The sequence below is a fragment of the Sciurus vulgaris genome (assembly GCF_902686455.1).
Source record: "Sciurus vulgaris genome assembly, chromosome: 8".
Taxonomy (NCBI): domain Eukaryota; kingdom Metazoa; phylum Chordata; class Mammalia; order Rodentia; family Sciuridae; genus Sciurus; species Sciurus vulgaris.
Window position 1 is genome coordinate 147,426,235 of NC_136468.1, and position 16,150 is coordinate 147,442,384.

General features: G+C 63.5%; 3 protein-coding genes across 20 annotated transcripts in view; 2 read left to right on the plus strand and 1 right to left on the minus strand.

The window, feature by feature from the left end:
* Nucleotides 1-49: 49 nt before the first annotated feature.
* OGFOD2 (2-oxoglutarate and iron dependent oxygenase domain containing 2) lies at nucleotides 50-3,737 on the plus strand. Of its 4 annotated transcripts, XM_079150488.1 has the most exons (7): nucleotides 64-233; nucleotides 649-705; nucleotides 1,461-1,574; nucleotides 1,672-1,771; nucleotides 2,229-2,356; nucleotides 2,570-2,827; nucleotides 2,902-3,737. In XM_079150488.1, exons 1-7 carry the CDS (start codon nucleotides 102-104, stop codon nucleotides 3,163-3,165), a joined length of 1,053 nt encoding a protein of 350 aa, XP_079006614.1. In that variant the 5' UTR covers nucleotides 64-101; the 3' UTR covers nucleotides 3,166-3,737. The 4 variants fall into 4 exon arrangements, with proteins under 4 accessions (XP_079006617.1, XP_079006615.1, XP_079006614.1 ...); XM_079150491.1 differs by having other exon boundaries at nucleotides 50-233; nucleotides 2,661-2,969; XM_079150489.1 differs by lacking the exon at nucleotides 649-705 and having other exon boundaries at nucleotides 63-233.
* Nucleotides 3,738-3,781: 44 nt separating this feature from the next.
* On the plus strand, nucleotides 3,782-6,739 carry ARL6IP4 (ARF like GTPase 6 interacting protein 4). 4 transcript variants are annotated; one of them, XM_079150507.1, is made up of 6 exons: nucleotides 3,782-4,229; nucleotides 4,986-5,156; nucleotides 5,533-5,835; nucleotides 5,909-6,026; nucleotides 6,333-6,402; nucleotides 6,482-6,739. In XM_079150507.1, exons 2-6 carry the CDS (start codon nucleotides 4,997-4,999, stop codon nucleotides 6,536-6,538), a joined length of 708 nt encoding a protein of 235 aa, XP_079006633.1. In that variant the 5' UTR covers nucleotides 3,782-4,229; nucleotides 4,986-4,996; the 3' UTR covers nucleotides 6,539-6,739. The 4 variants fall into 4 exon arrangements, with proteins under 4 accessions (XP_079006633.1, XP_079006631.1, XP_079006634.1 ...); XM_079150505.1 differs by lacking the exon at nucleotides 3,782-4,229 and adding an exon at nucleotides 4,250-4,638; XM_079150508.1 differs by lacking the exon at nucleotides 3,782-4,229 and adding an exon at nucleotides 4,258-4,638 and having other exon boundaries at nucleotides 5,557-5,835.
* A 468-nt stretch (nucleotides 6,740-7,207) lies between these two features.
* PITPNM2 (phosphatidylinositol transfer protein membrane associated 2) overlaps nucleotides 7,208-16,150 on the minus strand; it is a 122,541-nt gene continuing 113,598 nt past the window's right edge. For 8 of the 12 annotated variants that reach the window (XM_079150444.1, XM_079150451.1, XM_079150452.1 and 5 more), the window contains 13 exons: nucleotides 15,889-16,067; nucleotides 15,157-15,327; nucleotides 14,527-14,676; nucleotides 13,389-13,553; nucleotides 12,801-12,953; nucleotides 11,953-12,101; nucleotides 11,666-11,782; nucleotides 11,276-11,392; nucleotides 11,019-11,167; nucleotides 10,775-10,924; nucleotides 10,322-10,505; nucleotides 10,121-10,249; nucleotides 7,208-10,043 (listed from right to left, as the gene is read on the minus strand). In XM_079150444.1, coding sequence (XP_079006570.1) covers nucleotides 9,720-10,043; nucleotides 10,121-10,249; nucleotides 10,322-10,505; nucleotides 10,775-10,924; nucleotides 11,019-11,167; nucleotides 11,276-11,392; nucleotides 11,666-11,782; nucleotides 11,953-12,101; nucleotides 12,801-12,953; nucleotides 13,389-13,553; nucleotides 14,527-14,676; nucleotides 15,157-15,327; nucleotides 15,889-16,067 — 2,137 coding nt within the window. In that variant the 3' untranslated portion in view covers nucleotides 7,208-9,719. The remainder of the gene's footprint in view (nucleotides 10,044-10,120; nucleotides 10,250-10,321; nucleotides 10,506-10,774; nucleotides 10,925-11,018; nucleotides 11,168-11,275; nucleotides 11,393-11,665; nucleotides 11,783-11,952; nucleotides 12,102-12,800; nucleotides 12,954-13,388; nucleotides 13,554-14,526; nucleotides 14,677-15,156; nucleotides 15,328-15,888; nucleotides 16,068-16,150) is intronic. The other 4 variants (XM_079150453.1, XM_079150454.1, XM_079150455.1 and 1 more) reach the window with 4 other exon arrangements.

A 16,150-nucleotide genomic window follows, 5' to 3' on the forward strand; every position in this document is an offset into this window, starting at 1 on the left:
ATTTACAACTGCCCCTTAGTCGCTGTGCCGCACCGTCCCCGGTTGGGGGCGTACCCGGAAGTGCCCCTACGGAAGCCGGCTGGGCCGCGCGGCGTCTCACCATGGCGACGGCGCGGGCCTCGCGGCGCTTCTGCCGCTGCGCCTGCTTCTGCTCGGAAAACTTGTACGTGGCGCGCTACGGGCTGCACCTGCGCTTCCGGGGCGAGCAGCAGCTGCGCCAGGACTACGGCCCTGTGAGTGGCCTCTGCCGGCTTTCCCGGGAAGCGGGCGGAGGCTGGGGAGGGGCCTTTGTCCCGCGAGGGTTGGGGCTGCCCCCGGCACGCTGTGGACGAGGCTGCCTCCGTGCCTCCGCTTCCCGACCTCACAGGGGGATGAGGCCTCTCCTTCAGTGAGCCGCGCGAGGCGGGCATGAGCGAACCTGCCGGCGGAGCGCCGAGGGCAGGCCCGGGCTCAGGGCGCGCTCGGGTGTTGGGAGGAGCAGCTGGGAACCCAGCTCGGCGCCTGACCAGGTCCTCGCAGCGCCTCCTCTCGGGGCGCCCGCGACGCACGGGCTCATCTCTGGGTTAAGGAGGGGACACTGAGGCGCGGAGACGTTGAGGGACTTGCCCAAGGTCACGCAGGCATGCGCGCTGGTCTTTCTGCCCCCAGATCCTCCGCAGCCGAGGCTGTGTCAGCGCCAAGGACTTCCAGCAGCTCTTGGCAGAGGTAACACTGCCCACGCTGCCCTGCAGCCCGGCCCTTCCTCTGGATTTGGGTCAGCAGGCGGAGGCGTCTCCCAGCTCGGCCTGTCCGTCTCTGGTCGCCGAAGGACTCCGTAGGCTTCTTGACCGCTCCCTGCTCCCTTCGCCCTTACTCCTGGGTTCTGGCACCGAAGGATAGAGATTGAGAAGTGCCAGGCTGTCTGTGTCTTGCCCTTCTCAACAGCTTTGTGAAGTGGGCACAGCCATTACCCCGTTTAGGGATGAGATCTAAAGGGTGGGGGTTGCTTTCCCAGAGTCTCATAGCAGATGAAGTTGAAATCCAACCAGGGCTACCAGGTCCCTGGCTCTTTAATTCCCCCTCCCCCGTAGGCTGGTGCCAGGGTTGCTGCTGCTCATCTCCTACCTGCTCCCTCACCAGGGGGTTAGTGTTGGCCGCTTCCCCAGAGAGTCTTTTGCAGCCTCTGTAACACAGGATTTGACTCTGACTATTCCCTTTTCCGTAGTGGGCCCAGCTGGTAGAGATGCCTCCACGGGCTTTCCTCCCACCCAGCTTAGCAGCCTACAGGAAGATGCACCCGCATCACTTCCTTTCAACCAATAGTTTGGTACTTGCAATTGACTCTGATAGATTGAGGAGTGTAGGGACACTTGCCTTCCATCCTGGCCCCATTCTGGCCTTCAAGAGCTTCAGTTTCTTCACCTGTACCAGGGCTTCAGGGGAATGGGAGACTCTGGTAACTGAGTGCTGTGCCACCCTAGCTTGAGCAGGAGGTGGAGCGGCGGCGGAGGCTGGGGCAGGAGTCAGCTGCCAGGAAAGCCCTCATTGCCAGTTCCTACCACCCAGCACGGCCTGAGGTCTACGACTCACTGCAGGTACTGGGCAGGGGGCTTGGGAGCTGGCCGTGGGGGAGGAAGCAGCCTTTTCAGGCCTGGGGTGCTGTCGTCCCCAGCTGTTATGTTCTGCCCCCAGGATGCAGCTCTGGCTCCTGAGTTTCTGTCCATCACTGAGTACAGCGCATCCCCAGGTGCAGACCTCCAGGGCCTTCTCCAGCGACTGCAGACGGTGTCAGGTGAGGTCCTGGCAGGACTTGGAGGTGGCAGTCCTGGGCATGAGAGACTGGGGTCCCTCCACCTATCCTATGTGGTCTCAAAAACTGGGCCAGCAGGAATGGGAAGAGCCAGTGGGACCACCCTGCCAGGAGCAGGGCATCTTTATTCATCTGTTCATTCCTTCATTGACCAACCTTCCAGGTAAAGATGTAGTTTCAAATGACAGTCCAGCATCAGCCCAGCCCCGAGGGAGCTCCAGAAAGGAAATCCCACAGTTGGTCCCAGCAGCAGTTAGTGGCTCCGTAATGGAACAGGGCGGTGGTCCTGAGTAGTGAGGGACCTCACTGTTTCCACTGTACAGATGAGGACACTGAGGCCGGGCAGTGACAAGCATGCCACCCATGAGAAGACTGAGACCTGGACTTGTCCGGCCCTGCCTCAGCGCACCCCACCTCCGGTCCGTGTCTCCCTCTGCAGAGGAGAAGCGCATCTACCGGGTGCCTGTATTTACGGCGCCCTTCTGCCAAGCCCTGCTGGAGGAGCTGGAGCACTTTGAGCGGTCAGACATGCCCAAGGGGAGGCCCAACACCATGAACAACTATGGGGTAGGTGAGGCCTGTCCTTGTGCACCCACCTGAGGAGTCCAGGCAACTAGGGTGGGAGACATATTCGGGGTGTTGCAGGCAATGCCTGCAGAGTACGATCATGGTGGGTAACTGTGATACTTTCCTATGTCCTTAGTAGCAAATCCCTCACCCAGGGATCCAGGGTGAGGCCCCAGCGGCCTCCCTGCTCACCTCACGCACATCTTCTTCCAGGTGCTGCTGCATGAGTTAGGCCTGGATGAGCCACTGGTGACACCACTGCGGGAGCGCTTCTTGCAGCCACTGATGGCCCTTCTGTACCCAGACTGCGGTGGGGGCCAGCTTGACAGCCACCGTGCCTTTGTGGTCAAATATGCACCAGGCCAGGACCGTGAGCTGGGCTGCCACTATGATAATGCTGAGCTCACTCTCAACGTGGCCCTGGGCAAGGCCTTCACAGGGGGTGCCCTGTACTTTGGAGGCCTCTTCCAGGTGAGTATTGGAGACCCATGGGGCAGGGCCTGGGTCAGCCCTGAGGGCCCAGGTCTAAGCTCTGCCATCTACAGGCACCAGCAGCCCTGACAGAGCCCCTGGAGGTGGAGCATGTGGTGGGCCAGGGTGTCTTGCACCGGGGCGGACAGCTGCATGGGGCCCGGCCACTAGGCACCGGTGAGCGCTGGAACCTTGTGGTCTGGCTCCGGGCCTCTGCTGTGCGCAACCGTCTCTGTCCAATGTGCTGCCGTGAGCCAGACCTGGTGGACGACGATGGATTTGGCGATGGCTTCACCCGGGAGGAGCCCCCCACGGTGGATGTGTGTGCGCTAACTTGAGCCTGGTTTGGCCCAGTGGTGGTGGGGGGCAATGGTGTGGCAAGTGAGGACCTGCCATCTTGGGTTGGGAGGGGCAGAAATAAACTTGCAACCATGGTACTCCTTGGATCAGAAGGACAGGCCAGCATCTGGTTTATTCTTTCCACAGGTAGGCTGGCTTAGTGCAGGTTTGCTGGAAGCAGAGCCTGAGACGGGATTCACAGAGGGAGGATCCTCAGAGGGGAATAGGGAACCCAGAGAGGGCACTGAAAGTGGCTCCACAAAGATGTGGCTTCAAGTGACAGTCTAGCATCAGCCTGCTCCCTGGGGAACTCCAGAGCTAGCTGCCCTGCCATTTGGCTCCTAGTAACAGTGAGTAGCTCCTGGATGGAGCTGGGGAAGCAGGAGTAACTTCCCAGATACTGGCTGGCTCCCAGTGGCTGCAGGAGGCCTCCTGTGAAGAGTTTCAGTGGTGGACAGCAGCCGTGGAGTTCGGTGGGCCACCAGTAGGGACCTCTGAATGGGTGTGGAGAGCTTACTGTGGAGGAATCAAGAGCAGGGACTGGAGCCAGACTACCTGGATTCAAATCCTAGCTCTGTGTAGGTGCAATTGTGAGAATCCAATGACCTGACATATAAAGTGATTTATATCAGCCCTCTGCTGTGTTCGTCATTTTTACGGAAGAACTTACAACTGAGTGGCCCGAAGATAGATGGGGTATATAGACATAGCTGTGCTTTTGGGGGGCTACACATCTGAAAACCAGGGTTTTTCCATATTGTAATCTTTCCTAGTTGTTGATGGAGCTTGTATTTTATTCATTTATTTATTTGCGGTGCTGAGAATGGCACCCAGTTCCTCTCACATACTAGGCAAAGGCTCCACCACTGAGCCACAACCCCAGCCCCTCAATATTGAAATCTTGACTTCCTTGGGAAGGAGGGAAGACGTGGAAATACCCAGCCTCGTTCCCATACTGCAAAAGCCACCTGGAGCAGGTCTCAGCTGCAAACTCTGGACAGGCCTGTGGTTCACTCGCAAGTGACACTTTCTGGACGCGAGTTTGCGACCTCTGTATTACTGGGTACGTCAGAAAGACAGGGATGTCTCTGCCGGAGCTCACGGTCTGGTGGGGCGGACAGGTCGGCGCGCCAGCCAGGGAGGGAAGCGGCGCGCGGAAGGGCCGGCGTCAGGCAGCAGTCTAGGAAGACGGTGGGCTGCGGCGGAGCCCGGCGAGAGGGGCCTGGCGCTCGCGGGCTGGCGCGGGGCGGCCGAGTGGGCTCCGCCTCTCACCCGCCTGGTCTCTGCAAAGAGGTGGGCGCGCCAAGACGGAACCCGGGGCTTCAGAACGAAGGGCAGCAGCGCCTCGCTTCCCGTCGGGACAGACTCCCCGCGCACCGCCCGGGGCCGGAAGTGGTCCGGCAGCCACCGTGCCGCCGCTTCCTTGCGAAGTCTGGGTGTGCAGCCGGCGGCCGGGCCGATGGGCGGTTGAGGTGGGGACAGCCTCCGGGTCCTCCCTGAGGCGGCGAGGCCGCGGAGGGAGCAGGGGGGAGGGTGGGAGCGCGCGGGGACGGACTCGGGACGCCCCTCGCCGCGTCGCGCTGGGTGCGCAAGTGTGGAGCGTCGGGCGGGGGCGGGACCTTAAAGGGGCCGACGCGCCGGTCCGGGAGGCGGCGGAGAAGCGAGCGTCTCCAGAGGGCTGGGAGGGGAGACTGCGGTTCCCCGCTGCGTGCTGGGTCAGGGGTCTGAGGACCAGACCCCATTGGAGCCGCCCTTGGAGCCCACCCTGCGATCCGGCCCAAGGGAGCCGCGGATGAAGCGCGCCTCTTCCCATCCGCAGCCCGCGCCGCTATGGCCCACGTTGGCTCTCGCAAGCGATCCAGAAGTCGCAGCCGGTCCCGGGGTCGAAGGTCGGAAAAGAGAAGGAAGAAGAGCAGTAAGGACGCCTCGAGGAACTGCTCGGCCTCTGGATCCCAAGGTCGAAAGGCCAGCACCGCCTCGGGGACTGAGGGTGAGGACCACGGGGCTTGGGAAGCGGGGTGCGGGAACTTCTCCGCAGGCAGCTGGGACCGGCTGTGGGGAAATCGGAGTGAGCAGCATTCAGGGGTGCGGGGTGTATAGCCAGGATTGGGAAACCCTCGGCCCGGAGGAGGCTGGGCCCTGTCCAGCCTGCTGAGTGCGGGTAGAGGGGTTCACGTAATCATGAACCCCTCTGCCCTCAGTCTGCCCTCCTGCCCAGGGGACGGTGGCCTCCTGGAGCCCACAAGGTGCTCCTCCAGGAGAGCTCTGATCTCTTCCGGGGAGCGTCTCACTCTGCACAGACCTGGTCCTACCCCAGGCCAGAGCAAGGGGACCAAAGTTTACTCCTTGCCCTCCTGGCCTTCCAGCCTCACCTTCTCCCTGCATCACAGAGAGAAGCAAGCAAAAGGCCCGGAGGAGACCACGATCCAGCTCCTCCTCCTCTTCTTCCAGTTCTTCTAGCTCCTCTTCTTCCTCCTCGTCCTCCTCTTCTTCCTCCAGTGATGGTCGGAAGAAGCGAGGGAAGCACAAGGACAAGAAGAGGAAGAAGAGGAAAAAGAAGCTGAAGGGGAGGGGCAAAGAGAAGGCGAAGGCGCAGCGGGCCGAAGCGCTGCCTGGCCCCGCGCTGGACCAGTGGCACAGGTCCACTGGGGCAGATGACCATGGCCCAGGTACTGCCCCGTTGTGCAGGGGGGAGAAGCCCCTCCCCAGCCTGCCCACAGGCTCCTCTCACCTTCCTTCTAGTCCTGACGGACGAGCAGAAGTCCCGCATTCAGGCCATGAAGCCTATGACCAAGGAGGAGTGGGATGCCCGGCAGAGCGTCATCCGCAAAGTGGTGGACCCTGAGACCGGCCGCACCAGGTGGGGAGGGTGCACAGCACGCCCCAGGCAGCGCCTGGGAGGTCCGACCCAGGGCCGGGCTTCCAGGAGGAAGGGGTGTGGCTGCAGCTGCTCCCAAAAGGCGCAGCGTGGTGGAAAACTGTCACTTGTGGTGGGACTTCTCAGCTGCTCCTCCCCTCCGCCTGGTGTCAGGCTCTCCATCCCTCCATCCCTGTCCCAGGCTCCCCCTGCTCAAGACGGTGGCCTGAGCCCTAGGGAACCTCTGCCGGGTTCACTGGCATTAGGGTCTCAGCCTGACCTTACTGACAGACACCCTCCCACCCCTAGGCTCATTAAGGGAGATGGTGAGGTCTTGGAGGAAATCGTAACCAAAGAGCGACACAGAGAAATCAATAAGGTAGGTTTTGCCCCTTTACCTGTGGACTGCCCCTAGCTGTTTCTGGTGTCCCACTCCTTCTGTGCTTTTTCTTCCCCAGCAAGCCACCCGAGGGGATGGCCTAGCCTTCCAGATGCGAGCCGGGTTGCTCCCCTGAGGGCCCCTGGCTGGTTGACACTGTGGACATCGTTGGTGGCATGGCCTGGAGGTTGGCCTCAGGTGCTGATGGCCTTTCCCCCTGTGGAGCCAGCCCAGCCTCCTCAGGAGCAAGGTTGGAGGTGAGGCTCAGGGCCTCTTGGGACCCCCACCTGAAAGAGCGAGTGTGGTGTAGCAGATATTAAACGTTCTCTGGTCCTAGTCTTCCTGTTGTGTTGCTTTTTGTGGGCAGTGTTGGGAGGGTGGTGTGGACTTCTGGGGCCTCAGGCTCAGGCACCTTGAGGAAAGTGGGGTGTTGGGCCCCTGCTCCCTCTGCCCTGCTGCTCACCTGTCAGCCCACCTGCCCTACACCTGAGTCCAGCATGGCTTTGTCCCAGTTCAGCCTGGCTCTGCACTTGGACCCGTAGGCGTGGGGAGACATCACAACAGGTGAGGGACCAGGTGGCTTACTGCTGTGCTCTCTATAAAGCAGAGAGGCTGACAGATGTGCCTCACTGGGCGGTGCCTTGGAAGGGACCCAGGGTCAGCCCTGCATGAGTGTACTGGTGGCACTGCATGCAGCAGTTGGCGCTGACTACGAGGGTTGGCTCCTCCCTACTGGTTTTTGTGCCAGGACAGGCCCTGTCCCCACCTGCCCCCCCGGGTGCTGCCGCAGTAAAGAGACCACGAGGAAGCCTTCCTGCTTCTTTAATTGGTGTAACAGACAGTGACGTATACAGAGCACACTCAGGCCCAATGATGCAGGGACAGCAGGGAGGGAGTGGGGACACTATTCACACATGACCCAGAGACAAACAGCACGAGGACAGACAGGAGGGGCCCAGATGTGAAGGTGGCAATGGGGTGGGGCAGGAGGCAGGCAGCTCAGACTGAGCCAGGAAGGGGCGGGTCTCTGCTGAATCCCTCTTTAGAAATCAAAGAGAAGGCAGGTGGTGGGGCTGGGTGGTGGTTGAGGCTCAGTCCTGGGGTTTGGGGCAGGTGGGGTGGACTAAGGCTTCTATTCTAACAGGCCTGGGGTGGGGGTGGCAGTCAGCAAGGCCTGCCTCACCCTTTGGTTACGACTGGTCAGGCCTGAGCCTGCAGCTCAGCACCCAACACTGTAAACATTTTTGGTATTTAAAGGACTTTGCCCTTCCCTCGCTTGGTTTCTGAAAAACTGGTGCTTCCTCAGGAGGAGAGTGGTGAAAGGAATCTAGGGAGGCAGAAAGCAGACCTGGATACAGAAGAGAGACTTGGAAGGGAGGCTGCCCGTCTCACCGTCTATGGCTGAGGGCCCTGGGAGAGGCCCAGGGGACTATTGCTGTTGTCCTTGGCATGGCTGGCGACTGGGCAGGCTGCGGGGGGCACGGAGCCACGGGGGCTTCCTTGGGAGAGCCTGAGTCCACTGCCCACAGGGCCTCCCGGCCTTTATTGCAGGCGGGCCCAGGACTTCCAGGTGCTTCTCCGGATGGCTAGTCACTGAGGTGTAGGTGAGATGGGGCAAGATGGGGCTGACAGAGGCGGCAGCACTGGCCGCAGGGGCCCCTGCCCAGGGCTGTGATTGTCGGGCCAGTGACTCCCGCTGGGGAGCAGGGGGTCAGCTATTGCACTTTCACGGCAACAGTTATGTGGATACTCGGTCCATAAAGCAATCGCTGCTTTACACGTGACGCCTGCAACAACAAAAAGCTACGCCTTAAATGTGAATAAGCCCGAGGTGCCAACCCCCGGGCACTTTTCTCTGCACAAAATAAATAGCTCTCCCTCTGTACAGGCCCGCTTTGCAGAACATTTACACCACTTCGGCTGTACATATCTACACTCGGGAACGCTGCCGTCAGCCTGCACCTCCCGGCCCAGCCCTGTGGCCCTGAGCTGTGTCCAGGTTGTTGGAGTGTCAGGCACAGAGTGCCGAGGTTGCCCGGTGCTTGTGAGGGGCGGCAGGTGTCAGGCCCGGGCGCAGCACTCCTGGTGCAGGTGAGGACCACAGTCGTGGCTGCCTGCCTGTAAGCTAGCAAGCGAGCTGTGGCTTAGATTCAGCGTCGAAACGGAACGGAATTGGCATTAAAAAACCTAGGTGTGGCCTCACCCCCCTCCCCCTCCCCCGTAGAAATTCAGTGGAATTAACGGGTCAGGTGAGGCGGGGAGCCCGCACCCCGCTGAGCGGGCTGGGGCGGGCCCATGGACCCAGAACCAGGCTGGACTCCGTCACAGTGCTGGGTGTTCTCATGTGGAGGGGCTGCGCTTGGTACTGAAAGAGTTAAGAAAGGAAGCAGCCGAGGATTGCTCATTTAAAAAAACCTCATAGAAATCAGGTGGAGAAGTAGAAAGGCGGAGGGCAGGCGGGGAAGGGCCATGGCCTGGGGCCCTGACCGGTGGCAGGCAAGGGGAAGAGGCCAGGCTTGTCCAGACCCTGCGGCCCAGGTGGGACTGCGAGGGAACCGGCCTTGTGTTTCATGGCCTCATGCCTGGGCTGTGCTCAGGGCTGGAAGTACCACCAGCCCTGTGACTGGACTGGGCTCCAGCTGGGGCAGGACCCGGGGCTGCCGTGGTGCTGGCAGGCCAGGCAGGGCTGCAGAAATCAAGATATGGCCTTTCTCTCCTGCTTGCACGAGGGCTTGCCAAACTGGAACCTTCTGTGGTAGCAGGTCCTGGATCAGCAAATACTGAATTTCACGCATGCCGACGCCTCTATAGCCATAGATGGTAATGGGTCTCCACTCACAAAAACCAGTGCAAAACCAGTGAGGTTGAACAGTTGGGAAACAAGTCAACGAGAAGCAGACTGGACCCCTGTGGGAGCTGCTACCAAATGGGAGGGGACCTGGGGGTGGAGGATATGGATAGGGAAGTGGCAGGATGGGCCTGGGCCCACCCCTGGCACCAGGAGCTCGGAGACCAACACAGGGCACAATGTCCAGAAGTGCCTCCCAGGCCAGGCTAAGGGGTGTCCTGGTCCCTCTGTTGTCCTGGGCTGGTTGTCCTGCCATCTTCCACGATATGCTGGACGCTGCAGCCCTAGGACACGAGGCAGGGCCAGAGGACTGGGTGGCAAGGCCCGTGTCCTCCAAGGGGCCCTGGGACAAGCTCCCAGGCATGTCTGCTCATCCTCAGCCACCTGTGTGTGCTCAGGCCAGGCCTCCCGGTGAGGCTGGAGCCCTGGCCTAGCACCATGGAGACCACAGGGCCTCACTGACGGTGCCCTACTTGGGGCCCGTGGCTGTCCCTGGCTCCGGCCGGCCTGTCATGGCGCGGCCCCAGCAGCTGGCCGCCATGCTCATGCTGCGCTGGCCTCGCTGCTCACAGTCTGCCTGGCCCTGCGTCCGCTCATGTCGGTGGCTGGGGCCGCTGGGCTGGGCCGAGATGGTGCGGAGCAGGTGGTTCCGCGAGCGCAGAAAGTCCCCCTGGCCGGGAAGGCCGAAGCTGCCCTTGCGTAGTGCCATGCGGGTGGCTGTGTTGCGGGCTGGCCGTGCCCGGTGGTTGTACTTGAGCTGGGCCAGGTGGGCTGCATAGCCATCCGTGATGAACTGCAGGGTGGTGAGGACGGGCCGTCAGTGGCAGGGACCCCCAGCCGCGTACCCGGCCCCTGGGCTTGCCCACTCACCTGGCACTGCTGCTGCAGCTTCTTGGTGGGCCGCCCCACGATGTAGATCTGCATGGGGGACAGGCTGATGGAGCTGTAGACGGCCACGTCTTTCGTAGAGCCGTAGGCTGCGTGCACGCGCAGGTGCAGCTGGGGGCGAGACGGGTGTGGGCACAGGCGCCCCCGCCGCTCCCCTCCCCGCCCACCCCTCCCCGGCCCCACCTCGGAGATGAGCAGCTTCAAGAAGTTGGCCTTGTGCCGCAGCGGGTCGTGCACCAGGCCGTCACAGAAGGAGACCACGCCATGTGGGAAGTTGTGCTGGGCCAGCCACGCCACCACCCGCTGCTTCTGCATATCTGGCCGGCCCGTCACGTAGATGATGAGGTAGCCCAGGTCCTGCCAGTGTCTGGGGTGGGGGCAGGCACGGGTGTCCCATGCCGGCCCTTCCTCCCTCTGGGCTCCCTGTCTCCTGCCCAGCCCGAGTGCCCTGCGTGGGCCATTGAGAAGTGCATCCCTGATGGGCGCGAACAGCAGTGGTAACGGGTGACGGTGGCAGTAGCCACAGACCCTGCAGAGTGCCGCTCTTGCCAGCCTCCTTTCCAGGTCGGGGGCGGGGCCTCCTGTGCTGAGCCCACCCACCCCGTGAGAGTCATTGGGCCCCACCGGGTGACTCACCGCACCACGTCCACGGCCCCGGCCCGCACCTTGGGGTCGCTGCCCATGATGGACACGCTGGCGGCAAAGGAGCCGTCGATGCTGAAGACCACAAACTCCGTGCCCTTCGGCAGCACGGTGATGTAGCTGTCAGCAAACGTGTGGTCTCCCCTGGCCGGCAGGGACAGCTTGTCAGAACCAACCAAGCCCCTCATCTTGCCTCCTGGAGGCTGGCCCTGTCCTGCCACCCCTTGGAGGTGCCTACCTGACCACCATCTTGATGGGGTAGACACCCACTCCCAGCCGGTGTGTCTCAGGGATTGTGTAGGACACACGCCCACTGCTGTTGGTCACCAGAGTGTCCAAGTATAGCCACTCCCCTGAGGGCGGCTGCGTCATGATGTGCACGTCCACCTGTGAGCAGGGGCGAGCTGGTCACCGCTGGTCACTCGCCAGCCTGCATGCTCCGTGTGCCTCAGCCAGGGGGAAGCAGGGGCTCCCTGAGGTCCCCTGGGTCCTCACCTTCTCCCCAGTCAGGGTGACCATGTCCAGGGGTCCGTACATGAAGCGGCCCGTCACGACTTGTGGGCCATCTTCGTTGGCAACCGCGTCGCTGAGCCGGTGGTTGGCTGCCACGTTCTGGGGAGGGAGAGCTAGCCGGGGTCAGGGTGGGGCGTGGAGAGCCGCTGGGGTCTCCGGGGGCACCTGGGGAGCGAGCCTGGGCCTGGAGCGGACGGGCTCCCGCGCCGGTCCAGCTCCGCCACCCAACTGCCTGGTGCAGGGACGGGAGGAGCCTCGCTTCCCGCCTGCTCAGACTGAGGGCTGAACAGGCCTCGCGTTCGCAGCGCCTGTTTCCTCTGTGACACGGGCCTCCTGGGAGGGCTACCTAGGACTGCGGCCAGGGTCCCTCACCCGCAGCTTCACGTGTGTCCTCTTGCGCTGCCACTTCTCTCTGGGCTGTGACGGGGTGAACACCGACATCTCTTTGCCATCCAGCTCCAAGATGCTGGAGCTGTCGTGCCTCATGACCTGGGGTTGAGGCCAGTCATGGTCAGGTGATTGACACTGGATCCACCACAGTGGCCTCTAGCCCCCAGCCTCCCCTCTGTCCTGGCCTCTAGCCCCCAGCCTCCCCTTGCCTGCGAGTGCAAACGCCTCCCTCTCCTCCCTCCAGCCCTGTCTGGGCAGTGGCCTGGCACCTGTCTGAGCAGGAAGGACACCACGTCCGTTGACTCCCAGTAGCTGGCATGGAAGAGGTGGGGCAGGGCCACCGTGGGGAAGGCCGTGAGGGCGTCCGGGCAGTACAGGGCGTAGTCGATCCGCTTCTGGCCCCACCACCTGGCAGCAACTGCAGGGAGGAGGGAGCAGGACCGGCCTGGCTGAGCACAGGGACAGGGAGCCAGAGGGCTGCTGGTCCCTCAGGCCTGCTCAGCCCAGGCAAAGCAGGTCTCCCAGGCTGGTGGCAGGCGGGCAGCTGTGTGGGCAGAAGGCCGTGGCCGTGGCCTGTCCCATGGGAGCACTGGAGGTCCTGCAAGGGCCTGGGGAGCAGGGGCAAGTCTGAGTGTGAGGCAGTACCACATGTCCCCGACAGGGACTCTGAGGAGCCCTTTCCTGGACCTCGGGAGGACCTGCTGCCCGCCGCGGCACCTGGGCAGGCAGCCCGAGGCATCAGGGGAAGCCCCGGGCCTTCCAGAGGGATGCTCAGCAGGTGCCTCTGCTCTGCCTGCAGTGCGCCTGGGGTGGCCCTCGGAGGGCCAGCGGGCATGCGGTTCGTGGGTCCTGGCTCCCTGGGTTCTGCAGACAGCCTTGGTGATGGAGGACCCCCAGCAGCTCCCCTGGTCCCTGCCTGGCCTCTTCCCAGCTCAAGGTCCCATGGGTCCCCAGCTAGCTTTAACTGCTGCCCCTCCTCCCCATGCCTGCGTCCTCCCGCCCAAGCGCCCGCTCTCGTTAGGCCTCAGCGGGGCACAGGTGGCAGGGCCGGGCAGTGAGGCGCGAGGCAAGCTTGGCAAGAGTGGCCCGGGTTAGCGGGGCGCCTGTGGTGGGGTACCTGCTCCGACGTCCCTGTCATGGAGGCCGGGCGCCCTCTCCAGGCTGGGGCCTCCCGGGGGGCAGGGCCCGGGGGTGGCGGGGGGTGGGGAGGGCAGGGCAAGCTGGGACAGGCGCCTGATGCTGGGGCTGTGGCTGAGTGCTGGGGGTGCCTCTGAGAAGCAAGAACAGGGCAGCGACTCAGCTGCCCGGAGATGGCCCCACCGCCACGGCCAGCCTGGAGATGCCGCGGCAGCCAAGGCCTGGGGCCAGAGGCAGACCCCGCCCCACAGAAAGGCAGCCCTGACCAAAACGCTCCCCAGCCCCCACCCAGAGGGCCTGTGCCCAGCACGAGTGCGCCACCCTGCACTCTGCTCCTGTGCCGGTGGCTTCTGGCAGGGACAGGGCAAGCCCTTCTCCTCCCAGGGAGGCGGGTGTCCTCGCACCACTGACCACTGGCTGGCCCGCTGTGGGGGGCTGCCCTGGGCACCGTGGCTCTTCAGCAGCTGCCCTGCCCTCTACAGCTCGATGCCACCAGCACCCCCTCCCCAGCTGCGGCGACGTGTCCAGCTGCCTCCCGGGAGCTCGGCCCCTCGTGGAGGCCACTCACTCTGGGCGATGCTGGAGGCCGTGTAGCTCTCGGCCAGGCCCGACACCTGGCTGGCGATGCTGATCTCGCTGGCTCTGCGGAAGCCACGGCTGGCGGGGGCCGTGCCGGGCGATGCAGGGGCTGCGTGCTCTTGGAAGACCACGTTGTGAGTCTGGAGCGCGTCTGCTACGGGTGGACAGGGAGGGACGCTCAGGTAAGGGAGGCCAGCACGGTCCCTCGTCCCCCAGCGGTGTGGGGAGCACGCCGCGTCCAGCGTGTGCCTAGGCTCGCGTAGGCTGGGATGTGGCCGGGCCAGGCCTGCGAAGGGCCCGAGCTGAGGGAGGGGAGGAAGGCGGGGTAGGAAGGACGGACAGATGGACACAGACTCGGTGTGGAGGTGAGGTGAGGGCTAGCCCGCTCTGGCCACTCTGCCCTACACTCGGCTCCGCGGCTGGTCTCTGGCAGTCCAGCAGCACGGGGTCCTTCTGGGCCTCTGGCTTGACCCAGCCTGCCTGACCCACCCTGTGTTGGAGGGGTGACCACAGGGCCTTGGATGACTTCCCAGGGAGCCCGTGCTGTGCGGAGCATGGTGAGGAGGCAGCCCTTGCCCCAGCATCCCTCACAGGTGGGCCATGACGAATAGGGACAAAGTCGCCTGCTAAGGGCTCTAGCCAGGCTCGTCTGCATTTGGGCTGAGGACAGGATGGGGCGGAGGACTGGGCTCAGTGGAGGAGCCTGCCTGCACGGGCGGTAGAGGGGGCTGAGCATCCTCAGGGAGAGGAGAGGGGACCCGAGTCCCCACCTCCTTGCTGGAATCAAATTCTTCTCCTAGGTGTTGAGGGAGGGCAGTGGCTGGAGACCTCAGCCCACCTCTTATCTGTTCTCAAAAGCCACATAAAGGACCAGCACTCTTGGACTGTCCTTGGCAAGCTGTGTGACTTGGGGACAGCCTCTGTCTGTCTGGGCTGCTGCGACTATTTTTGCTTTGGGTTCTCTCAGTGCAGTGTGCAGAAAGGAGGCACCAAGATTCCCTTCCTGCTGGCTCTCTTCCCTTGCCTGCCACCATGGTGCCTTGAACTCCGAGTGGCCAAAGGGGGCCTGAGGGGGCTGGGGCTGGGGGTCAGGAGCCAAGCAGACGTCACCACAGTAGGGTACACACACTCAGCACAGCCCAGGCTCTGGCGGGGCCCATCTTGCCAGGTGAGCGCGGGAACAGGGATACTGGTTTCCAGGAAGCCGTCCCCATGGGGGAGAGGGGCCAGGGGGCCACCCTCCAGGACCAGCTCAGGGTTTCTCTGCACGGTCTCAACTGGAGGCAGATGGGGAGAGAACAGAGAGGACAAGAACAGACACTTGCGTGGGCTGTCTGCGCACACGCCAACACAAACTCTGGCTCCTTGAGGACCAGGACGCGACAAGATGCTGGGACACACGCTGGGGCTGGTGGGGATGGCTGGCGGCCCTGGGCTTGTCCCACCCAGACCCACCCATCCAGCGCCCCATCTCTGGGCTTACTCCGGCCACGCTAGGGCCCAGTGCACAATGCCCCCAACCCGGGGAGGGTCCTCCTGGGTCCTCAGCCTTTGGACTGGAGGCCGGGGCACTGCGGGGGGAGTCCTCCCTGCCTGCCCTCAAGGGTGACCCGGCTATGCCCTCTGAAAGGCAGAAGTCCCTCGAGCCTCCCAGGAGCACTGAGAAGTGTCCTTTGGGAGAGGTGTCCCCCCGCTGGGCCTCGCACACTGCCCCAGAAAGGTGCAGGGCGCTGACTGTTGCTTCCCGGGGTGCTCACCCAGCAGCGTGGCGCAGCCGTCCCCCAGCGGGTAGCGCTGGTAGCGGGGGATGCTGAAGGGCGGCAGGGCGTGGAAGCGGCGCTCCAGCAGCGGCTCCAGGCGGGAGGCGGACGGGTCGGCGGGGTGGAAGAGGTTGTAGACCTGCTGGCAGGCTGGCCGCAGCTGGAAAACTGGGCGGGAGGGAGGCTGGCTGGGGGGCCGGGCCAGGCCGCCTCTGCTGCGGGCCTTGCAGTTGGGGTCTGTTGGGGTCCCTTTCCCTCTGGGGACCAGGAGTGTTCTGTGTGGGTGCCGGGGACGGCGCTGGGGACGGGCCTCACACGCAGGTGGGGCCAGGGCTGGACACCGAGGGCCCCCGCAGCTCTTGGAGAGTTTGTGACTGAAAAGGTCATGACCTGAGGCCAGCTGGGCCAGGGTGAGAGGGCGCACGGTGACGGCCTTCCAGCTCTAAGGAGCCTGGACGTCGGGGCCTGGCTCTGTCCCCATCTGACCCTGGGCAGTGCCCCCCTCCTGGACCTCCACTGTTCCATGTCCTCTGCTCTGGACACCTGGACAGGGAATGGACCAGCAGGTGCTGGGACAGGGCCGGCGACTGAGTTGGTGGAGCAGGAAGACAGGAGGGCTGAGGCCCTTAGAGGATGGGGAAAGGGCCCGGCCACGACCCTGGCCTGCGTCAGGGGTCCACTGAGACCCCTGCCAGCTCGTGCCCCTTTCCTGCCCCACAAGACTCTCACCATCCAGGGTGGGGATGACGGTTTTCCGTAGAGCCAGGACAAGCCCCAGCGGGCACCCGAAGAGGAAGAGGTCCGCAATTTCGAAGTCAAATTTGCCCAGGGTGCCGGTGCCGTCCAGCATGGTGGAGCTGCTGGCGCGACGGGAGCCGGGCTCGTTCCTCAGCACGCTGGCATGCAGGCTGCGGGGCACGTGCGGGTCACACTGGCCCTTCCCAGGGCAGCCCTCCCTCAGCCTCACGAGGGACAGGCTGGGTCTCATGGC